The following is a 24,308-nucleotide window of genomic DNA, read 5'->3' as shown; positions in this document are numbered from 1 at the left end:
ACCCTTTAAAACAAGAGACCTTGATATGTCAGTGTGCTGTTGTTTGTCTCCATTAGCAACCGCTTCTCAGGAAACACTTTGAATAATGTAGGTTTCGCAGATCTTTAGCCACTGATTGCTTCAAGTCCTGATTGGTCTGAGCTGTGCTGTGTATTAATAATGCACCACAGTGATCCTACCTATCTGATTCACTCAGTTCTCCAGGTGTACAGCAGTGCGAGCTCACGGTCTCGAGCGCAGCGGGGATTCTGGACCGGTTTCACTGGTAAGATTGTATTATTTGGGTACGGTCAGTAGTTTTAATGGAAATTAAGGTGTTCGATGCTTGACCCAATAGTGGTTTTGGGTTTGGTAGAATTGATGCTTTGCTGTTCATAAAAAAAAGGTAAGAATGATGTTGAGAGTTGACTTGTTTGGCTCATTTTGTAGGACATTAAAAACTAGCTGGCATACATGGAACTGATAGGATCTACCCAGTTGGCCACATACACTCGGCCCAAGAGCAGCAACTTCCTTCCGGCCATCTCTACAACCGCATCCAGCTACAGAAGCCTCCAGCCGGGCTATACCACCAACCAGAGTGCCAACGTGCCCTGGAGGACTAACATGTACTTCAGGACTGGGAGTGCTATCCCCTCTATTGCCCCCACATCCCACAAAGACAACCAGGACCTGGTCCGAGCCAAGACCGTATTCTTCCCGTCCAACAGAACAGCTCTGATGACACGCTTCACCCCCGACGACTGGTACAAATCCAACCAGAACAACTACCGTGAGTCAGAATCATCCAGGAACAGTGCAGAACGGCTGAGGAGGGACACCATCCGTTTAATCCAGGACCGGGAACAGCTGACTCGTAGGACACAGGAGAACACCAGCAGGAACTTGGGAGAACGTCTGAACGACATCACGTTCTGGAGGTCAGAGCTGAGCCATGAGATCGACAACATGGTGACGGAGATTGCAGCCCTCACCGAGGTGAAGAGGAGACTGGAGAGAGGCCTCGCAGAGACCGAGGGACCGTTACAGGTAGATGCACCGATTAAAAAGTACATGGAACAGTGGTCTCAGTGTCAGCCATGCTGGAAGAAGATATACTATATTTGTCATATATACGTACATATACAGTACAATGAAATTCTTTCTTCGCATATCACAGCTTGTTTGGAAGCCAACTTACGGCACCCCTGGAGCAGACAGGGTTAAGGGCCTTGCTTAAGGACCCAACAGTGACATAGTGCATAGTAGAGCCTGGATTTGAACCGCCAATCTTCCGGTTTATACCCCAAAGCTCTACCCACTAGGCTACCACTGTCCCTAAAGACGACAGGCAACACTGTCCACAGTCAAGCAAGCTTTACATTGCCATTGACCTAGAGGCTGCCTCACAAAGAAAAAAAAATGGGAGTCGATTTTTCCACAGCAGCCTCCGTTCACATGCTGATTTAAAGCTTGCTTGACTGGGGCCATTCTCAGAGAAATGAAGGCTTTTATAGCTGCAAAAAAAGGAGAAACTCCATCTGCTGCCTACTGAGATGCCTTATTCTGAGTTATATTCTGGCCGAATAATGAAGGAGCATCGAATGCTTCCTCAACAAGGGAGATGTTAGCTGGCATACTAGTTGGTTGTGTTGCCCCAGCTCGGTTCAATGGGCCTGAGGCTAACTCCTTTAGCTTGGGCGGGGACATCCAAAGACATAATCGTTCTCTACCTAGGCAGCTCACTAGGTAGGCAGTGGGCAGCAAGGCAGCTCACTAGATTTTAAGTCAGACCCTTAGTGTTAGCAGGGTTGATGGTAGAAGAACATAAAGAAGAAGAAGAAGAAGATGTAGAGACGTTCCTATAGGCTCTTGTTATAGGTTCCTGGGTATTCACTTGATTTGTTAGTTCTGGTTGTTCCCAGGGGGGTCATCTCAAGTCATTAGGATTCAGTTACTATGCAAACATGAAACAAGATGACACGGGTCATTCTCCAGCCTTGTCATGTCACAGTGATCTGGCTAAAGATTAGCAAGTCTGGGTTGGCGGAGCGGGATCAGGTTTTATGTGGCTTTTATGTAAACTCTGCAGGTTTCTCAGGAGTGCTTGTTCCACCGAGAGAAGAGGATGGCCATCGATCTGGTTCATGATGATGTTGAAAAGGACCTGATCAAGGTAGAGTGATCTATATACGGTATATAATTAAACATTAAGATAGCTAATAAAGACAGTGTAGTTAAAACAATGCTTTTACCACAATGCTACTTCTTAGTTCCTAGTATCTGATTATACTGGTTTATTATGTATCTAGACTAAGCACAACATTAATGTATCCTCATCCTGTATAAATAACTGCTGTTCTTGATGCTGAATATCAAATTATTAGAACGTAACAGCATTATAGACCAAACAACTACAAAAACTGATGCGAATCCCAGTAGCTGGTACCAAACGGGTCCAACTGGGCCAACTTATCCACCTAGTAAAAATGTACACCCCACACAGACATCCCAATAATAGCTACAGGGATGGCACATTATCGTATGGGCCAGCAGTAATGACCTATGGATTCATATTCATGTGTTCTTCCCATGGGTTGCCAGTTAGGGGCACAGAAGGGAGCAAGGTGGTGCAGATTTCTCTGAAAATGATGATCACCTGCACCTCGAGGAGCAATAATTCGCTCCAGGTGGAATGTTTCCTATTTAGTCATGGCTTTTCTCTCAGTGTTTGCCGGCTCCTCTGTTGGCAACCTGCTCTCTTTTCTCTAAGACCATGATGCCCAGGCTTGCTCTGGTCTGGTTTTGCACTGACTATACATGCTTTTTATCTTTTCTGGAATGGGTCCAGGCTGCGCCAGTTGATGGGATGTGGTGCAGACCCACTGGCTTTGGGTTGTTCTCTTACTCTGTTTGGTTTCTGTTATTATGTCCACCTCATTTATTTCACTGTAATCCTTTTTTGTTTGGGTCTTTCCAGCCACAGTATTGTTCATTTTTAATTCGTAAAGGTGCGGAACTTCACCTCGGACATCACAAATCTCCAAATGCCCTGACCTCAGGGTTAGATTAGACTTGGGTCTAAAAGAAAAGTACATATACCCTTATTCGGTTACTTAGATGCACCATGGGAGGTGTGTACCAGCTAACTAGCAATCAAGTGCAGAAAATCTGGACCCTTTTGGACACAATAACCCTTTAATACATTTAATACAGATCTAACAGGTACATAGATGACATGTAGCTCTCTGTAGGAGGTGGATGTGATAAAGTCATGTCAGGACAGAATGAGGAGATGTTTGGATAAAGCCACTGCACAGCTCTCGTAAGTCCCAGCTAAACATTCTTCCACTCTTAGACCTGAATTTTTGACTAAAAAAGCCAGACATGAGTAAAGAACGAGTACTAACTGTTTGGTTTTTTATTATTATTTTAGCTCAAATCGAGCAGCTCAGCATGAACTGGAGAGAGATCAGAACGATAAGGTCATGGCACAGAGGATTGACGACCGGTGTCATCAGCTGCGCAACATGTCCAATGGAATCAGCTTCTACAGAGGCATCGAGCGCCTCGACCCATCGTGAGATTTTAATATACACGATATGATTGAAAGTATGTGGACACGCTTCTCCTCAATTCCTCCTCAGTTCTCCCATTGTGAACATCCAAATTATTATTATTTTAATTGTGGCTAAACTACTGGAAGTGAATGATTAGGAGACGTGTCCAGATACTTTTGGCCATATAGTGTAACTCATAAGCAAGTTTATGATAATGTTATTTATTATTAGTTTTATATATATTTTTTAAATATATAAGTAGCATGGTAGCACACTGGTCAGGAATCGTGGGTCTTCAATGTCTACAAGTTTCCTGTGGTTGCTCCAAACATGCCAGTAGGTAGACTGACAACTTTAAATTGACCCTAAGAATTCAAAAAACAATAATAAAAAATGAGTGAGTTGTATGTGTAACGGGTGGCACGGTGGCTCTGTGGGTAGCACTGTCGCCTCACAGCAAGAAGGTCCTGGGTTCAATTCCTAGGTGGATTCCTAGATGTTCTTCCCGTGTCCCACAGTCCAAAAACATGCAGTCAGGTTAATTGGAGACACTAAATTGCCCTATAGGTGAATGAGTGTGTATGTGTGTCTGCCCTGCGATGGACTGGTGCCCTGTCCCGGGTGTTACTGTGTGCCTTGCACCCATTGAAAAGCTGGGATAGGCTCCAGCACCCCCCCGCGACCCTAACTGGATAAGCAGTTAAGAAAGTGAGTGAGTGTATGTGTGATACATTGTGATGGATTGTCCTGTCCAGTTTGTATCCCTGCCCTGTCCCCAGTGCTTCCAGGACAGGCTTAGGGCCCACTAAGACCCCTACCATAATACATGGGTCACTATAATAAACAAATTATATTTATCCTCTATGAGAACAGCCTGAGCTTGCCTGACTCCTGGTCGAGGTTCACCGACGACAACATCCTGCTCTCTCAGAGCCAACGCGCCGCATCCCACAAGCTCCGCGACGAGATCGAGGTGCTCCTCGACACCACGTCCAACGAGATGTGGAACCAGTTCAACACCGTTAACGTGGCCTTTACCAACCGCGTCTCGGAAATAGCCGACACCAAGAACAGCCTACAGGCTCATCTAGCCAAGGTGAGGAGCCTCATAGTCCGTCTGTGCCGTTTCTGGGGGTCGACCGAGCCTCTTATTGTGAGATGTGGTTATTTTAGAAATCCATCATGGTAGCATGTGCTGGCGTGGTTGCATTCCTTCAAAGAAAAACCCGCTGTGTGATTTGTGCCACTGTTATTGCTTCCCAAATGCAAATCTGTAATTAAAGCAAATCTTTTTGATTCACGGTAATGGAATTCAGACACAGCCAGCAGTACTGTACCTGTGGAAGGCCTTTAGCTCCGTCCATATCTTATCTTGGCTTCATTCTGATATACAGAGGGAGGCTGTGCACTCTGAATGCACCTAATCATCCAGGTTTCTCAACTCTTTAAATTCCAAACCATCACGATCCTACGATTTCGTAACTAAAGCATGCGCCGTTATTAAGCCAAACATTTGTAGGTTCAAACACTGATAAAAAGTGGTTAAAGGAATTCCGTAACACGCGTGTGATAAGCCCATTGACAAAAATGTTCTCCACACTGGGCACTGTTCTACACAGGGGTAACTGAGGGCCGTGGTGATTCATTGCCAACCCTTATCAGAAGCCAGAGCTGATTAATAAACCACTAGTACCCAAAGTGTGAGTGTATAACCTGACCAAAAAATTTAGAGTAAAGGTCTGTGCAAAAATGCTGCCCCCAAACAACCTTAAAACTGGGTGGTGACTTCGTAGCTCAGACGTCTCATTGACGCAATTTAAAGTGGGGGAAAAAAAACTTGTGAACAGATATACTGCATCAGGCATCATGCATAACATTATGACCGCCTTCCTAATATTGTGATGGTCCCCCTTTTGCTGCCCCGTACGCAACAACCTGTGATGCACTGTGTATTCTGACACCTTTCTATCAGAACCAGCATTAACTTCTTCAGCAATCTGACCTACAGGAGCTCGTCTGTTGGATCGGACCACAAGTGCATCAACGAGCCTTGGCCACCCATGACCCTGTCGCCGGTTTACCACTTTTGATAGATTCTGACCACTGCTCTGACCCAGTTGTCTAGCCATCACAATTTGGCCCTCGTCAAACTCGCTCAAATCCTCACGCTGGTCCATTTTTCCTGCTTCTAACATCAACTTTGAGGATAAAATGTTCACTTGCTGCATAATATATCCCCCCCCACTAACAGGTGCCAGGATGAAGAGATAATCAGTGTTATTCACTTCACCTGTGAGTGGTCATAATGTTATGCCTGGTCGGTGTATAATATACAGCCAAAAACTCATGACCAGATTTACTATACAGCGGGGTGGGGTGTTTCTAGTGTACACGTCCCTTACACGCGTGTATAAACGTTTGACTTCAGCCGCATGTTAAAGCAAGTATGATGATCCATGGTAATGCCAAACTAAATTAAAAAAATGGGTCAAACATACACCAGCTACCTTCCTCTGACCCCTAGAAACTCTCTACCCCATCCTCCTTAAACCAATTGACTCTCCCGTTTCAGACCATTCAGGAGATCCACCAGACCGAGATTCTCATAGACGTTCTGAAGAAGGCAATCTGGGACAAGGAGAACCCTCTCAAAGTGGCGCAGACCCGCCTGGAGGAGAGAACCCGCAGGCCTAACGTGGAACTCTGCAGAGATAACCCACATCACAGGTGAGGGTCTGCACAACCCATCAACGTCAAGGTTAAGCTGAGCCACACCCGGTTCTAACAGGTGTATTTAATACATATTTTATTTATTCTTATCAACCACTTGGGAAACACTGGGCGTAAGGCAGGAATACCCTGGTCAGGGTGCCGTCTCGTTATTCTCCAGAGACTTAGCCAATTACATCTTTGAAGACGCCTGGCCAGCCGATAACACCTCTGAGATTCAAATGCAGATCTCAAAGGTGAAATACTAGCATTATAGACTTCTTGCTGAGGTCAGGAATGAAGTAAAAACTGTGACCTTAAAGTGAATAGAAATTCGTTTAGATGTAATCCAAGAACCAGCAAAAAATCCATGAATTCCAAGCTTCTTGAACACAGATGTCTCTACGGGCTAAGAGACTTGAGCACCTTCAAGCTTGATTAAAGTTTTTCTTTCTTTGTTATATACATATAAAATCAAAACACGGTAACGTGATCTGGCCTGCGTCATCCTGAACCGTAATCTCTCTCTTTATCAGGTTAGTGAGTGAGGTGAGGGAGATCGAGAACACCATTCATAGACTAAAGGAGCGATTAATGGAGGCTGAGAGCACTCTGCAGAACCTGGTGAAGACCAAAGTGGCTCTGGAACACGACGTATCGATTAAAGCCAACTCTCTGTTCCTGGACCAGGAAAGATGTATGAGCATGAGGAAGAGTTTCCCCAGCGCTCCACGTCTGGTGGGGTACACATAAGAGTCCGACCTAACTTTTATACTGTTACTATAGGGACAAAATTGACGATCCTTTGTTTTGTTACCTACCATGAGTGTTATATTCTCAGCTGCTGATGTAGTTGGCAGCAAGACCCGTCTGCATTGACATCTTGCATCTCATGAGCGTTAATTCACTCCAGGTGGAAGTTCTTCTATATATCACGGTTTCTCTATTCACGATACCTCTTTGATCAAACTGTGAGACATGATTTCTTTAGCTTGTTTCTCTTGTGTGGTGTTCAAGAGTATAAAAATATAAGATATAAATGTGTTGCACATTAATGTAGTACAGTGATCACAGTATTGCATTGCATTGTATGCTGGAGCAGGTTCACTTGTTCACATAATGTACACGTCCTATAACTATTTAACATGCATAATTAAAGAATAAATCAAAGACTTGGTCTGGATGTTTTCCTTTCATATAGTCTGATGGACAAAAAGTGATCAGCTTTTATTAGAATAATTAGCAGGGATTACATATGTACTCATCAAGCACTTTATTAGGTACCTTTTAAGATCTGGTCTGTACATTCATTGATTATAAGCCATTCATCAATTCAAAAGGCCCTTGATTGACCAAATGATGTTTGGGTGCTGGACTGTTCTCAACACTTCATTGATACTAACATGGGCAGTGACACACTAACACTAGTGTGTGTTGTTCTGGTACAAGTGCTTTAGGTGCAGCAGTGTTCTGGGACTTTTAAGCACCACAGTTGGGGTGGAGGAGGGTTGAGCTCCAGCCATAAAAAGAGGCCAGTACATTTAAACAGTATTTAAATAATCCCAGCAACACTGCTGCACCTGCTACACTTATACCAGGGCAATGACACACTAATACTAGTGTGTGTTGTTCTGGTGCGAGTGCTTTAAGGGCAGGAGTGTTGTTGGGATTTTTAAGCACTACAGAGTCAATATAGGAGGGGGATAGAGCTCCAGCCAAAAAAAGAGACCAGTACATTTAAACAGTATTTAAAAAAATCCCAACAACACTGCTGCACCTGCTACACTTATACCAGGGCAATGACACACTCATGTGTGGTCATGAGTGCTTTATGGTTAGCAGTGTCGTTGGGATCTTTAAGTACTACAGTGTCAATACTGGGAGGGCCAGTACATTTAAACAATATTTATGAAATCCCAACAACACTGCTGCACCTGCTACACACATACCAAAACAACAAACGCTACCATGTTATTATCATGTTAGTATCATTTTAGTGCTGGGGGTCCTATGGTGGTCTATGGGGACTACTGCTGAGATTTAGGGTTTGAATCAACAGTTGGACGTCTACATACAGATATAATTGGCTATGTCTAAGCTGGGAAGATAGATTGGCATCTAGTCCAGGGTGTGTTACTGGATTGTGTCTGGTGATTCCATGGAAGCTGGACCCACCACAACCCTGATCAGGATAAAGCAGTGGTTCCATAGACATCCATCACTTGCTCCAAAGCAAACTAAAGAAGCAAACAAGCTAAATTTGGGCTAAATTACTTATTGTCCTTTATTTCGCTGCACTATCTTCTCTGATAGTTCTTCTTTTGTTCTTTTAATTTCTCCAGCTTCCTCCTCTACACGATCTCTCCATCCCACAGCACATTCCAGACCCAAGGAGCTTCTGATATCACTCACGGTGCATCCAATCTACCTTCCGATCTTTCATCACTTCATCATCAGACATGCCGAGAGATCCGTAGTATGCCCCTGCCTTCTCTCTGGATCCACCAGGCCGTAGTTTACGTGGAGATTCGCTTGTGTTTGAGTGTATTAAGCCCTGGACACAAATAGTTGGCCTTCGACCTTTGCTCCCGACCCCAAACCTCTTCGGAATCCAGAGAGCAAGCTTCGCATGTCTGTGGTTTATTTATATCGGAGCTTCAACCAGAGCTCACGTCACAGAGACCCGGTTCAGTATCTGGCTCCAATGAACCTTGCTTGGTTTTTCATAACTTTAGGACCATTTAAATGCTTTATGATTTATTTATTAATAATTTCAGGGTTGATATAGACTCCAGGCGACCGTTTGGATAGTGTTTTTCCAGAACATTTGTCTTCTGTTTGGTTCTTCAGGGTTCTTAATGGCTTGGTCATTATTTCTCTAATTATATCCATTCTCCTTATTACTGCTGATTTCCTGCTCCAGCACGTCCCAAAGTGAGGTTCCTAAAGACATGGCTTGACAATTTTAGTATGAAGATGCCTAAAGTATAAATTGGACCTTCTCCTCAAGAATGCTCTTTTACCTACACTGTCGAGTCATATTATTATGATAATAAAACCAGCTAATATCCAGCACTGACTCAATTAAGTCTTGGTAGGTCGTCACAGGTATCTGGATCCATGCTGACTGCAGTGCATCCCACAGCTGCAGGAGGGAACATAGAGAAGGATCCATAGAGTGAACACGGCCATCAAAGTGGTCCCACAGATGCTCAATTGGGTTCAAGTCTGGGGAATTACGGGGCCAGGGTTGTACTTGGATGCCTCGGCCATGCTCTTCCAACCAATGTGGGACATTTCTAGCCGTGTGGCGTGTCGCATCCTCCCCAGGGTGCCCTCCACACCTTATATACCCACTAAGCCAGCTCACGAAACGTGACCTCCTTCATGAGCTACGTGCTGCAGCCGTTGAAAGTAGGAAGTGGTCATAATAAAGTGACTCAACAGAATTGGGATACTTCCACATTAATGCAGATGATTTGGGAATTGGATGTCCAGCAAACTCATGGCCCTGTGTCCACATATTTTTGGCCCTGAAGTGTATCTTGCATAAGAAACAATTGAATTGAACAATTGAAAAGAAACTAACCCTATGCTCGAGTGGCAAAGTGGCTAAAATTACACCAGTTGTCCTGTAAGAGCTGAAAGAGCTGAAGAGCTGAAAGACTTTGGGTGTGGCACCATTACAGAATGCCACCTTTTCTTACAGGACAATTGGTGTAATTGTATCCACATTGCCACCCAAGCGCCCACTCTTGCCCCAACTCTATGTACATCAGCGATGCCATTCAGGTTTTGTAAGCTAACAGTCCTGACCTCGTCGCCTCAAGACAGTTTCAGTTCATTGATAAAACAGGAAGTCAAGAGCCGGTCTGATAAGAAGCTCCAACTGCAGTCTGTCCATCATCCAAACTGAAATTACATTACATATTACATAAGTCATACAAATAAAGACAGGAGGTGACACGGTGCTGCTTTAACAGCCTGCTGGCTATATCTTAGGCTATATATATATATATATCTACAGTATATGTACAAACCCACTTCCAAAAAAAGTTGGGACATTAAACTGTATTTTATTTTAAAAAATCATAAAGAAAATATTACTAATAATGTCTTGCAACACATTCTAGTAAAAGTGGCAAATTAGGAATAGGAACACTGGAATGTGGGGCATTAATAAAAGGCTTAGCTTTTTACAATCAAGGATGGGTCAAAGGTCACCACTTTGTGCAAAACTGCATTAAAGCAAAAGTCCAACCATTGAAGAACAATGTTCTCCATTCACAGTGGCAAGGAATTGTTCGATTTCAACATCTACAGTCCATAACATTAGTGAAAGATTGAGAGAATTTGATGGAATCTCAGTGCATAAGAGCAAGGCTGAGACCAATAAAAATGTGCAGCGGAATATTCCTCTAGGATTCTGAACACCTCGCTTCTGCCACCGGTCGGCTGGGCGCAATCTAGCGGGCACAATTGGCAATGCCTGCAGCAGTCAATAATTGGCCACCATGTCTGCTGGGTAAGATAACCGGACTTAGTGGGTGGGGTCTTCAAACGCTGTGTACGACTTTAAAGAAAAAGTCCAACCATTTACCATTTTCCATTCACAGTTGCAATTTATTATTGGATTTCACCATCTACAGTCCATAACATTAGTGAAAGATTGAGAGAATTTGATGGAATCTCAGTGTATGATAAGGACACTTATTAGCAGATAGAGGCGCTTGTGCAGAAAGCATAGGCGAAAAGAAGGGGTCCACAAAGAATGCAAATGTGTCGGAGGAGGCCGGAGGAGCAATATACCCTCCTCGAATGCAATCAGGGATCCCCCAGTAGCGGAAGACAGATTGACTACACTAAATTGGGAGAAAAATGGGAGAAAATGCATATAATAAATAGGAAAAAAGTAAATGTTGTTTTCAGTAAACAATTGTCAGTAAACACAGCTCACCACTGCATCTAGAAATGCAAATTAAGACTCAATAACACAAAGCAGAAGCCATAAATCTATATATTTTTTTTTGCTCGAACTTTTTAGAACATGTTTCGGACGTCACTTTTTGAATAAATAAATAAATTTATTAAACATATTTTTGTTTAAATACAGATCATAAATGCAGGTCTATACGCTTCTAACACTTGTACAGATTGAGAAGGATTTACAGGAACTCTGAGGGGAGACGGTCCAGCTGTAATGTTTGGTATTTGTGTGGGAGATCTTTCCACAGCAGAACAATGAGCCCCGGGGTCGATGCTGGCACAGAATCAGGGGCACGAGGCGCACTGTGTCGGAGTGATGACCACCCGCCCAGCCCGAAGATTCGTCTGAATCGATTTACTCTTCTCATAAAATCAGCCTTACCAGCAGAGTCAGACGGAAAAAACGCAGCACCGGCTTTAATTCCTCTCTGTCCGTTCTGCTGAATCACAGTCTGGGATGATTTTGTGATTTTTATACCCTCCTTCTGGTCTTATTTTTAGTTTAGGCTCAGGGGAAGCTACAGGAAGTATGACACACCCCTGCAGAATGGGAACCAGAAAAAGCCTATAGCAGCAAAATATTATTTTGTATCATTAAATTAGCTCTAGGTTTCCGATTTATTTCAGTTTTTATATACTGTATACACTGATCAGCCATAACATTAAAACCACCTCCTTGTTTCTATACTCACTGTCCATTTTATCAGCTCCACTTACCATATAGGAGCACTTTGTAGTTCTACAATTACTGACTGTAGTCTATCTGACTGTAGTCTGCATGCTTTGTTAGCCCCCTTTCACCCTGTTCTTCAATGGTCAGGACCACCAGTTGTGCTGGTGTGTGCGTTTTAAAACACCTCACTGTCACTGCTGGACTGAAAATAGTCCACCAACCAAAAATATATCCAGCAACAGCGCCCCGTTGGCAGCGTCCTGTGACCACTGATGAAGGTCTAGAAGATGACTGACTAAAACAGCAGCAATAGATGAGCGATCGTCTCCGACTTTACATCTACAAGGTGGACGAGTGTCACAGTCACAGTGAGTGGACACGGTATTTAAAAACTCCAGCAGCGTTGCTGTGTCTGATCCACTCATACCAGCACAACACACACTAACACACCACCACCATGTCAGTGTCACTGCAGTGCTGAGAATGATCCACCACCTAAATAATACATGCTCTGTGGTGGTCCTGTGGGGGTCCTGACCATTAAAGAACAGCATGATAGGGGGCTAACAAAGCATGCAGAGAAACAGATGGACAACAGTCAGTAATTGTAGAACTACAAAGTGCTTCTACATGGTAAGTGGAGCTAAGGTTGGCTTCTGCACTTAACCTTTTAGCAATATCTATATATTTCTGAAGATATATGTTCATTATTATTTTTGTCTATTAAGTGAAGACATTGTGTCTATATTTGAAGTGATTAAATGATAAAAAGATAAAAATTTAATAAAAAAGTCATCCTGTCCGGGGTGTGTTATAATCACACGGAATTGGGAATACTTCAAAAAAACATCGTCAGTCAAACACAGAGGTTAAGATCATAACCATAAACCGACAACGTCCAGAAGCGCCATCGGCTTGCCTGGGCTCAAGCTTATCAGAATGGACTGACCCAGTAAAAACGTGTACAGCAAGCAGCCGAACCCAAATTATTAATTCATTTAAGAAATAATGAACGTCATGTTCACTGGGCTGAAGAGGAAAAAGGACCGTCTCAGTTATTACCAAAGCAAGGGTCAAAAGCCAACTCCAGTGACGTGCTAGTGGCATTTTTATTTTAGCTTATGTTTTACTATTATTCTTATAATGACCACGCCTACATGTGTGTGTGTGTGTGTGTTGCAGGCTTCCTAAAGAATGGACAGTCCTTATCATTATAAATAGAGAGCTACTAAAGTGATGAGTGTTGGGTTGGTGTAGCTCTGGTGCTTCTGTTTACTCTGTGTGTGTAATGAATATTTGCTGACAGGTAGAAACATGCACACAGACTAGCCGGAAACAGTAAACGTTAAGGCAACCCAAACACACTAGCCAGCGGTTACGTTACAGGGTTGATTGGGGGCACGTTTGATGCCCTGGGCAAGGTTTGTCAGATCACACAGGGTTTTATCTGGCTTCATGTTGAGCCAATTCGACCAGCACTGACTACTACATACACTGATCAGCCATAACATTAAAACCACCTCCTCGTTTCTACACTCACTGTTCATTTTATCAGTGCCACTTACCATATAGGAGCACTTTGTAGTTCTACAATTACTGACTGTAGTCCATCTGTTTATCTACATACCTTTTTAGCCTGCTTTCACCCTGTTCTCCAATGGTCAGGACCACCACAGGACCACCACAGAGCAGGTATTATTTAGGTGGTGGATGATTCTCAGCACTGCAGTGACACTGACATGGTGGTGGTGTGTTAGTGTGTGTTGTGCTGGTATGAGTGGATCAGATACAGCAACGCTGCTGGAGTTTTTAAACACTGTGTCCACTCACTGTCCACTCTATTAGACGCTCCTACCCAGTTGGTCCACCTTGTAGATGTAAAGTCAGAGACGATCGCTCATCTATCGCTGCTGTTTGAGTCGGTCATCTTCTAGACCTTCATCAGTGGTCACAGGACGCTGCCCACGGGGCGCTGTTGGCTGTATATATTTTTGGTTGGTGGACTAGTCTCAGTCAAGCAGTGACAGTGAGGTGTTTAAAACTCCATCAGCGCTGCTGTGTCTGATCCATTCATACCAGCACAACACACATTAACACGCCTGCACCATGTCAGTGTCACTGCAGTGCTGAGAATCATCCACCACCTAAATAATACCTGCTCTGTGGGGGTCCTGACCATTGAAGAACAGCATGAAAGGGGGCTAACAAAGCATGCAGAGAAACAGATGGACAACAGTCAGTAATTGTAGAACTACAAAGTGCTTCTATATGGTAAGTGGAGCTGATAAAATGGACAGTGAGTGTAGAAACAAGGAGGTGGTTTTAATGTTATGGCTGATTGGTATATGTATAATATAAAAACTTCTACATCATTCATCCTAGAACACGAACCATAAGTGAACCGTGAACGTAATCGTGTCCCACTTAACACAGGCAGCTCCAGCAGCCAAAGCCGCCAGTTTGTGGTTTTGCTGGTGTTGAGGAATGTTGGCGTGGTGCATGCTGGGATTAATTGTGATGTGCTGTAAATCCTCACCGATAAGCTGCTGCTCTTCCTCCGCTGTGTCGACAAGCAACCGTGTGTGAACATGATAACCCTCACGCAGCTTTAATACAATAACCACACTGGTTCTGACAGAGGGAACAGTTTCTCCTTCAGTGCTATCAGGTGTCTGCAGATACCACGCGCTGTCGATAACGGTGATGGGAAACCGTAGTATGCTAGCTTTCCTGGGGAAAATTCCTAACAGTCTTTTTTGTTGTTCAAAATTTTGCTATTTGACTTTGTATACTTCGTCTACGTCTACTGCTACAGCAACAGATGGGCGACAGTAATTGTTTGGTAGGTATAGCTCATAAAATGGTTAATAAACGAACATACAACCACTTTATCCTGGGCAGGTCGGCAGGTCTAGTTTTACCGAGAAACCCTGGACAGGGCACCAATATATTGCAACCATCCAACCAATCATGTCTGTGTAGATGCCCTTCCAGCCATTAGAACTGCTGAGATTGAAACCCAGATCTTAGAAGTGGTGGGCTGGCCTAACGGACCACTGCACCACCCGAGTGCCCTGCCTGGTAAGGACACAACACTTTATCCTGGGCGGGGTTGGCAGGTCTAGTTCTACAGAGGAATCCTGGACAGGGCACCAATCTATCACTGGTTATGTCTGGGGGTATGACCAAGGTCCTATCATGTCTGTGTAGATGCCTGGCCTGCTGATAGCTAGTTGGCTAGCTGAATGCTCTGCCTAGTAAGAATATAAAATTTTATCCTGGTCAGGGTTGGCAGTTCTGTTTCTACCAGGAAACCGTGGACGGGGCACCAATCCTATGAAGGGCTTCTGCCATCCTCTCCAGACATAAGCAACTATGTCTGTCTAAATGCCCTGCCGACCGATAGCACTGCTAAGATTCAACCCAAAGTATTGTGGCTTACCTGATGCATTACACCGATGTAAACAATGCACCATGTTGTTTCCTGTATATATCTTCTTTACGTAATCCCCCCCCCCCACACACAAAAAAACAACCATGAAAGAAATAACCCAAAATAACATAACCACGTGATAAACACACCCACATGCAGCTTCCCTCATTGGCCGCTGTGTAACATTAACCCAAGGCAGGTGGTAAACGTGTGTGTGAAACATGTTCAACTGTACAATACTGTTAGAGCATCCAGCAATCACACACACACATACACACACACACACACACACCTCCCCCTACACTGTGTGAGCCTTCCACAAACATTGGCATATATGGTGCTGTTATGGCTGCACTGACGCTGCTGTGGGTTCTGTCCTGAATCACACTCACACTTTTATAAGGAAATTTATAAGAGCTCGAGTGTTTAATCATCAGCTGTGAGAATGTGAGCTATGGGTCATGTTTTAGTGCAAATTGTAAAATAGGATCAGTTGGTTATAAACAGAAATGTTCCAGGGTTCGAATCCCCAGCTTTTTACATATTGACATGATTGGCTGTGCCTGGAGGTCGGGATATCCGAGGCTTAGGGTGACCACTTTCATAAACCCAAAAAGGAGGACATCAGGCCTCAAAAAGCAGGACATCAGACCCCAAAAAGGAGGACCTCAGGCCCCCAAAAGAAGCACATGAGGGCCCAATAAGGAGGACATCAGAGCCTAAATATGAGGACATCAGACCCCAAAAAGGAGGACATAAAAAAGGAGGACATCAGGCCCCAAAAAGGAGAACATCAGGCCCAAAAAAGGAGAACATCAGGCCCCAGTAAGGAGGACATCAGGCCCCAAAAAGAAGGACATCAGGCCCCAGTAAGGAGGACATCAGGCCCCAAAAAGAAGGACATCAGGCCCCAGTACGGAGAACATCAAGCCACAAAAAGAAGGACATCAGGCCCCAGTAAGGAGGACATCAGGCCCCAGTAAGAAGGACATCAGGCCCCAAAAAGGAGGACATCAGGCCACAAAAAGAAGGACATCAGGCCCCAGTAAGAAAGACATCAGGCCCCAGTAAGAAGGACATCAGGCCCCAGTAAGGAGGACATCAGACCCCAAAAAGAAGGATATCAGGCCACAAAAAGGAGGACATCAGGCCCTAAAAAGGAGGACTTCAGGCCCCAAAAAGGAGAACATCAGGCCCCAGTAAGGAGAACATCAGACCCCAAAAAGAAGGACATCAGGCCCCAAAAAGAAGGATATCAGGCCCCAGTAAGGAGGACATCAGACCCCAAAAAGGAGGACATCAGACCCCAAAAAGGAGGACATCAGGCCCCAGTAAGGAGGACATCAGACCCCAAAAAGGAGGACATGACAGTGGGTAGTGAGGATAGTGTCTACAGCACACAAAATTAAAACCTTAATTGATATAATTAAGGTTAGTTAATAGTTCGTAAGCCAATGATGGACGAATAAATTATGATTGTTACAAGCATCCGGTCACTTCCAAAGGAAGACAAATACATGTCCGTCCAGGCATTGCACTGGACTGCAGACAGGCTGATGAAAAACCAGTCCAGATGTATGGACACCCTACCATGGCCCTGCGACGGACTGGCGTCCTGTCTGGGTGTGCACACCAACTAAAAGCTCTGCTCCTTTTACTCTGACTGGACTCATGGGTACACTAAGTGGTACTCTACACATGCACATCATTTTGGATTTTGGACTACTTGTAGCGTGCATGTAAATGGAGATTTTCATCAGATTCTGAAATGAACATGTAAACACATCAGTCTTAATGAATAATCTTTGCATGTAAACATAGCCAGTGGCTGATAAGTGCAGAATTGTGTGGAATACAGATAACACTGCACCATCATCGTCTGGCTATTACTGTGGATCAGTCTGATCATTTTGACTGAGAGTCCGTCAATACAATGAATATTTAAGTATCTGAGTATCCTTAAAAGCAGTTCAGAATACACAGTGGACGTTTACGGTTTATGGTAAAGGGAATAATGACATTATTTGGAAACCATTTGGATAAGTACTTTAAGAAGCTCAAGGTCCAGTAATTGATGCTCCATTTTTTAAAGAGCATGCATTTTTTTTTATACTACTAATACATATTACTTGATACGTTCGTAAGCTGAGAGTTTGTCAAAGTGAGTTACTGCGTAAAAGTATTCAGGTTATTACAGACAGACTGTTTAAGTAAAAAGAAAAATGTCACCCAAACATTACATGACAAGCCTTCCTAATTATTTATTTTAGATGTTCAGTCACGTGAATTACTAACCATAACATTAAAACCACCTCCTTGTTTCTACACTCACTGTCGATTTTATTAGCTCCACTTACCATATAGGAGAACTTTGTAGTTCTACAATTACCGACTGTAGTCCATTTATAACTCGACATACCTTTTTAGCCTGCTTTTACCCTGTTCTTTAATGGTCAGGACCCCCACAGGACCACCATGGAGCAGGTATTATTTAGGTGGTGGATCATTCTCAGCACTGCAGTGACACTGACATGGTGGTGTGTGTTGTGCTGGTATGAGTGGATCAGACACAGCAGCGCTGCTGGAGTTTTTAAATACCGTGTCCACTCACATCACGTCCAAAATGTGCTCATGTGCAGAGTACCACGTTACCATGACAACAAAAATTGTTTAATGTCACTTGTTTCTTAAATTCTATTTTGATTCTTTAATACTGTTTTTGGTTTCTAAAATAAAGGTTTATAAAGCTACATAAAAGTATATATAGGTATATAAAACTACATAAAGGTATATATAGGTATATAAAGCTACATAAAGCTAGTGTCTGAGTGTATAAACACAATCATTAATTGATGAATGACACATTGGTCAGGGCTAAGTGTTTATTTTGCAGTGCGCTGTCCATACCTACCAGAACACATTAACACAAATGAGTTCATATGTACATTGTGTTCTATTTTACTGACCAGGGTGTAAGCAAAATGTACATAGCAACAATCAGTTATTGTATCACTGTAATCGGTTACTGTACCAAGTGTATATCTGTAATGGGAAAGCCAACAGAGCAGCAATGAGAGGGCATTACATCAAATCCTACATGTGAATCACACTGCAGATGACATATTGTAATACCAAGACGTATGGCTGATTGGTTGTTCACTAGCCTTGGAAACCAAACATATTGCCTATCATTTATTGAATCAATAAATATTGAGTCAATCATTTATTTACAGCATCAGGGTTCTAGAAACTTGAGTTCTAACCCTTCTTTCAGGCTCTGTGAGCCATTTGGCCACATTCGACGCCATAGGACGTGCTCTGGTTTCTTTCCACCTTCGCAAAACTTTGTGCACTTTGGTAAACAACTGGTCCCAGTTACAGGCTTGTCATTTGAAGGTCATTTGAAGATTAAAGCTCTTGGCCCCACTCTTGGGTATTTTATTCTCTGTCTTTTGCTTTCTGTAAACTTTAGGTCTGGGGGACCATGTTTAGCTGGATGATTACAGGCATGGAGATTCTTAAATGCTTATAATGCGTAAGCTCGGGGGTCCGTCACAAACCGAGAGCTGATTGCACTCATTTCTTTTACATGTTGCAGGTGAGCAGGGCTAAATGATGTGAATTATATTGGGGTAAAATAAGAAAATATTTAAATATGATGATTCAAGTACCAAGCTACAGACTGACAATGTTGTGACGTATCAGTCATGTGTATCAGAAGACGTTTGCTTTTAACATTAAGCGTTTATTTACTCCAGTATAAAAAAGATCACAGCTTGCAGCACTCAGTATGGCATTCTCGGCATTTTTCTGTCCATAGACATCCTTCAAAAAAAGTAATGAATAGAAAAATGGCAGGAGGCGGGGTCAAGCAGTTAGAGGTATTCTACACATTCCTGCAGATCTGGCATAGGCCGAGTCATGGGTGTGCCCAGCCACACACCCACACACACACACACACACACACACACACACACACACACACACACAAACATACAAATGCACACGGCATGAGTCAGTGCTGTAATGCAGGATTCCCTCCCTTCATCATCTCATGTTTGTGTGTCTCATTCCCCCGACAACAGGAGCTCAAAGAACTGGAGTCATTCAGCAAGAACTAAACACTGCGTTCTTTTAAAAAAACAGTTTGTGAACCCCTGGATTTATTAATATTGAATATAATTTGTGCATACGTTAATCCCTGTGATTCATGCAGCACGTGCTTCTGTGTGGTCTCTGAACCAACGTGATACTGACTGGTATAAATGACTGGCTATTGAAAATAAACATAATAAATAATCCCAGATTTACTTCATCCAAAAACCACAATTTAGGATGTTATTTTAGTTTTTTTAGGACTTTTGCATGTTTTCTACCTGTCTGTAAAACGTTACTAGCATCTCAAAACGTCAACCTTACTACCTGCCATTTAGATAGATAGATAGATAGATAGATAACATTAGATAGATAGATAGATAGATAGATTATAGATAGATAGATAGATTATAGATAGATAGATAGATAAATTATAGATAGACTATAGATAGATAGATAGATAGATAGATAGATAGATAGATAGATAGATAGATAGATAGATAGATAGATAGATAGATAGATAGACAGATAGACAGATAGATAAATTATAGATAGATAGATTTTTTTTTTTTAAATCAAGAGTTCCATCTAATTACATAAATTAGGAGCTGTGGTTTATAGACATACCCATCATGTGACCTATGCCTTTGATAAATGCACAGAAAGTACCTTTGTTTAATCATAAGAAATCAATTGATTGGACGATTTGGTACTGCTGATACCTGCAACCTGCAACAATCACACCAAGAGCACAACAGGCAATCCTATAAGAGGTCATAAGAACCAAAATGTTACAGCAAACAACCGTATATTGATTCTGTATTCGAAAATGCATCAAAAAGACTTTTGTGTGCTATCAGTCTATCAGTGGAGGCACGTTGGCGCAAGTGGGACCATAGAAACTGAGTTCAGTCTTCATCTTTGTTTACTGTCTGTCAGGACTTTTTTATTTTCTCCATGTGTCTTCATGAGTTCGAGTTTGGTATACCCCACTGCCCACATTCCAAAAACACGCTGGACAATTGTACAGTACTCGTAACGTTGTAATTGTACAGTAAATTGCCCCCAGATGTGTATGAGTGAGTAGGTGTGTGTCGACTCGGCTTGTCCAGGGTGTTCCAGATAGGGTTGAAACCCCCAAGACACAAACCAGGATGAAAGGATATGGATGAAAATGAATACATAAAACACAATTTCTTTTTCTTAAATAAATACATTATTTTAAAGGGTTCACAAACGTTTTCCTCTCAACTGTATTCACGTCAACTGTTTTCAGTCTCCATAGAGCCATGGATTAAGTTCCCGCCGTGTAGTGAACATTGCTTGCTTTCTTTTTGGTATCCATGAGAACCGGCGATGCCCCATGACATAGTATAAACACGAGGGCTCATGACTAAGAGCCCAGTAGTTTTCCTTAGCCGTTACTCACCGCGCGTGCCCGAGATATAATTAGGAAGCTCTGACTGCGTCCAAAATCACACACTTCTACGCCGAACAGTCTACAAAAATAGTCCTCCAGAAGGATTAGTCAGTCGGAAACCATAGTACCCATTAAATAGCACCGGGATGCATTACGTACGGCCAAAATACAAAGTGTGCCAACGTTGTTTAATCCTAGAATTTAAAAGTTGTAGAAGGGCGTGGTCATGAAGGAGTCAGCCAGCTTTGTTGAGATGACATAAGGCTATTATTACTAAATAACAGGATTAAAAATAATTAGCTGTTGTACCAATATCTGACTATCTAAAAACATCATAGAGAGTGTTTTTATCACTGCAACTGATCCAGTTATCAAAGACTCAGACTATATAAAAATAATGTAATAATATGTTCACTGAATCGAGTTATTTAATAAGAAGCAGGTAAACTAGCAATAAATCCAGGGTACAAACCCCCAGTGGTGCCCAATAAACCAGAGCACTAAAAAAGGGAATATTTTAACCATAAACTGACTAAAACCAGCCTGCTTTTGAATTTTGTAATATATCATACTTAAATACCACAAAATGCTGTTTTATCTGTACTATAAATCTGTACTGAAGGTAGGCTAAGTGTTTTTCTACACTAGTGCAGTAATATAGTAGCAATAATGCTAATCTTAGTGACTACAAATAGTTACCCTACGCTATGTAGATAATTATATTGTTGTTAGCCAACATGAACTAATGTTAGTCATGCTAATATAATACCAGTAATAGAACCACCCTTCTGCTTCTAAAATCCTAGCAATTTAGGCTAAGTGGCGCTGCTAAGCATAATCAAATGATCAAATATTTCTGTTACTTAGCGCTGACAAGTCAAGTCAAATGTATTTATATAGCGCTTTTTACAATGGACATTGTCTCAAAGCAGCTTTACAGAATCCAGGACCAACAGACCAAAAAACCCCTGTTGAGCAAGCCGAGGGCAACAGTGACAAGTAAAAACTCCCTTAAAATTACAGGAAGAAACCTTGAGAGGAACAATAGTCAGCAGGGACCTCCATCCTTCTTGGGTGGCCTGGCGGATACTTTAAATAAATAGGATTTAAAGAAATCATACAAACATAAGGTTCCAGGTGTCCATCTCATCTAGCAGGAGCAGCATTGTTGGCACTGCAGTCTCGACTTGCAGTCTTTAACCTCAAAAGTGGAAACAGGTTTCCGTCGGAACCACTTCAGGGTAAAATAACAGAAGATGTAGTTACAATGTGAAATTGTTAAGAGTAAAATGTCAGTTTTACAGAGAGTAGTGCTGCTACACTGCTGCTACACTGCTGAAAAAAAAAAACTAGCATGTTTTAAACTTTTTTTTTTTATAAACTAGCAACATTATCCGAGATAGCAAATTTGATATGGCCCGAATCTGGGCCACGTCCGGCACTTACTTGCGGCCCAAATACCACATGGAATGATGGCACAGATGAGGGCCAGATGCGGTTGCCGGAACTCGGCCGTTTTACAGCCATAAAAGGGCCACATCTCAGCCACCTTTAAACCAGCAGGGCCAGAAATGACCCACAACTCAACCACATGTAAAACAACTGGGCTGTTACCATGCCATATGTGGCCCAGATCCAAATGTTACTGATGCCCCTCTCCCAATCCCATTAATCATCACACCCTGTGATTTAATAATCATCACTTAATCATGTTTTCCATCAATATAACAATACAACAAACATTTAAATGTCTCACTTTATTCATTGTTTCAACTTGATGCACTGAGTCAAAATAACTTAATATGTTTATTTTATCCATTTTAGAAAATGAACTATCTAGTCAAACGTACAATTCCTCACTATTTTAACACACACTTTTAAGTTCATAAAACTTCAGCTATATTCACATAACTTATTGTCTAAAGTTAACAGTGCTTATGTTCGTCATTTCTAGACTTGACTAATAAATGTTTCCCAGTTTCTTTAAACTTTATAATGAATCAACTTACAACTTCTGTTTATAAATAACATTTATTTAAACAACAAATATTTCATAAGTTTTCACCTTGGCTCTTGGTACATCTTTTAAAAACAGCAATGTGTACCCAAAATAAAAACAGTAGTATTCTTCCTTGACCATTTCCACTTCATGAAAGGGATCTTCAGAACTCTGCAGAGAGAAAAAACAAGAATGCTAAATTGTGTTCTCAAAAATGTATGTGAATAAAATTATTATCTGGATAGGGAGATATTTAGCTCTCTTCATTCATCCCTACATAGGTCAATTAACTTTAAAAAGAAAACCAAATTCTTTAACGCTCAGCAGATCAACACAGTGTAAAAACGCACATTATTACAAGTCATTATTTACTTTTGAAAGTGGATGGCTAACGAATTAGCTAGCTAGCTAACAATCTTTTCCACTATTAGCTTACCCGAGCACGCATGCAGACGTTTCGTTTAAAAGCAAACCAAAGTTTATTTCACCCCAGTTAACGTTCCGTTATACTCATTACAGCACAAACCAACACAACCATTATTTAAAATATCTGCCATGGACCCAAGTGGTATAGTAGCTAACTGTTAACCTAATGTTAAGCGTTCATGGCCTCGGTAAACATAACGAAACGAGTAAATCCGTCAGTTCTGTCACATTTAATGGTCGACGTACACAATTTCACTTTTTATCACACAGGTTTTAAACTTTGATAAACTCACCTGCTTCCCGCCATTGATGCTTTCAGTAGTAAACGCTCCAACTTGCCAAACTCCACTCGGTGTATCAATCCGCCTCAAACTGTAGTCCAGAGTCAGGTGTGTCCCTCCGCCGCTAAATGTAGTCCACTATCGTATAACGTGTGTTATTCTTGTTTTTATCAGTATTAATATTAATGGCTTTTCGTCTGTGAAAAAAATTGGTTAGCCCCATGCTCCCATGGTTTAAACGTTTTAAAAAATACTATTGTTCTGTCTAACTCAAAAACGGTCCCACCTATAGGAATGGCCCACTCTTTCCCCACCTTTTGTTTAACTGATAACTTACAGACATGAGTTAAATGAACATTGACAACATAGAAAAACTCACAAGTAGTCAAGACAACTGATTATTTTACGTTAGATTTTCTGAAAACTTAATAACCTGAGTTCAAAATCCAAAACTTGTCGTGACAATTTGAGTTGAAAAGAAGAAATGAGTTCACATAACTTATGTTTTACAGTGTATCTTATTGTTCTTAGTTACAGTAGTAATATTAATTTTCATTAATTTTGCAAATGTTGTCGTTTTTGTTTTATTTATTTGCAAATTAATGCATTTGAATGCTTTAGAAAGTGGGACATTACCATTTTTAATATATGAGCCAGTATTACTGGCTCACTTAGTTTGCCAGTGGTGCCATGTCTTTGCCAGATGTGGCCCAGATCTGTTTTGGGACATGTGGGCCATATAAGCAT

General features: G+C 42.0%; 1 protein-coding gene and 1 long non-coding RNA gene across 2 annotated transcripts; one reads left to right on the top strand and one right to left on the bottom strand.

Annotated features, from left to right (window-relative positions):
- Positions 1–202: 202 nt before the first annotated feature.
- tekt3 (tektin 3) lies at positions 203–7,418 on the top strand. Its single transcript, XM_063003547.1, has 8 exons — positions 203–265; positions 430–1,029; positions 2,072–2,155; positions 3,234–3,304; positions 3,416–3,559; positions 4,413–4,635; positions 6,112–6,266; positions 6,785–7,418. The coding sequence occupies exons 2-8, from the start codon at positions 454–456 to the stop codon at positions 6,999–7,001; spliced, it is 1,470 nt and encodes a 489-aa protein (XP_062859617.1). The 5' UTR covers positions 203–265; positions 430–453; the 3' UTR covers positions 7,002–7,418.
- Positions 7,419–21,795: 14,377 nt separating this feature from the next.
- Positions 21,796–23,748, bottom strand: LOC134321806 (uncharacterized). Its single transcript, XR_010013921.1, has 3 exons — positions 23,574–23,748; positions 22,921–23,025; positions 21,796–22,089 (listed from the first exon to the last, which is right to left on the bottom strand). It is a non-coding gene; the product is annotated as an uncharacterized LOC134321806 (long non-coding RNA).
- Between the last annotated feature and the right edge of the window lie 560 nt (positions 23,749–24,308).

The sequence above is a fragment of the Trichomycterus rosablanca genome, chromosome 10 (genome assembly GCF_030014385.1).
Source record: "Trichomycterus rosablanca isolate fTriRos1 chromosome 10, fTriRos1.hap1, whole genome shotgun sequence".
In the NCBI taxonomy this organism is placed as follows: Eukaryota; Metazoa; Chordata; class Actinopteri; order Siluriformes; family Trichomycteridae; genus Trichomycterus; species Trichomycterus rosablanca.
This window is presented reverse-complemented; position numbering and strand designations above follow the sequence as displayed.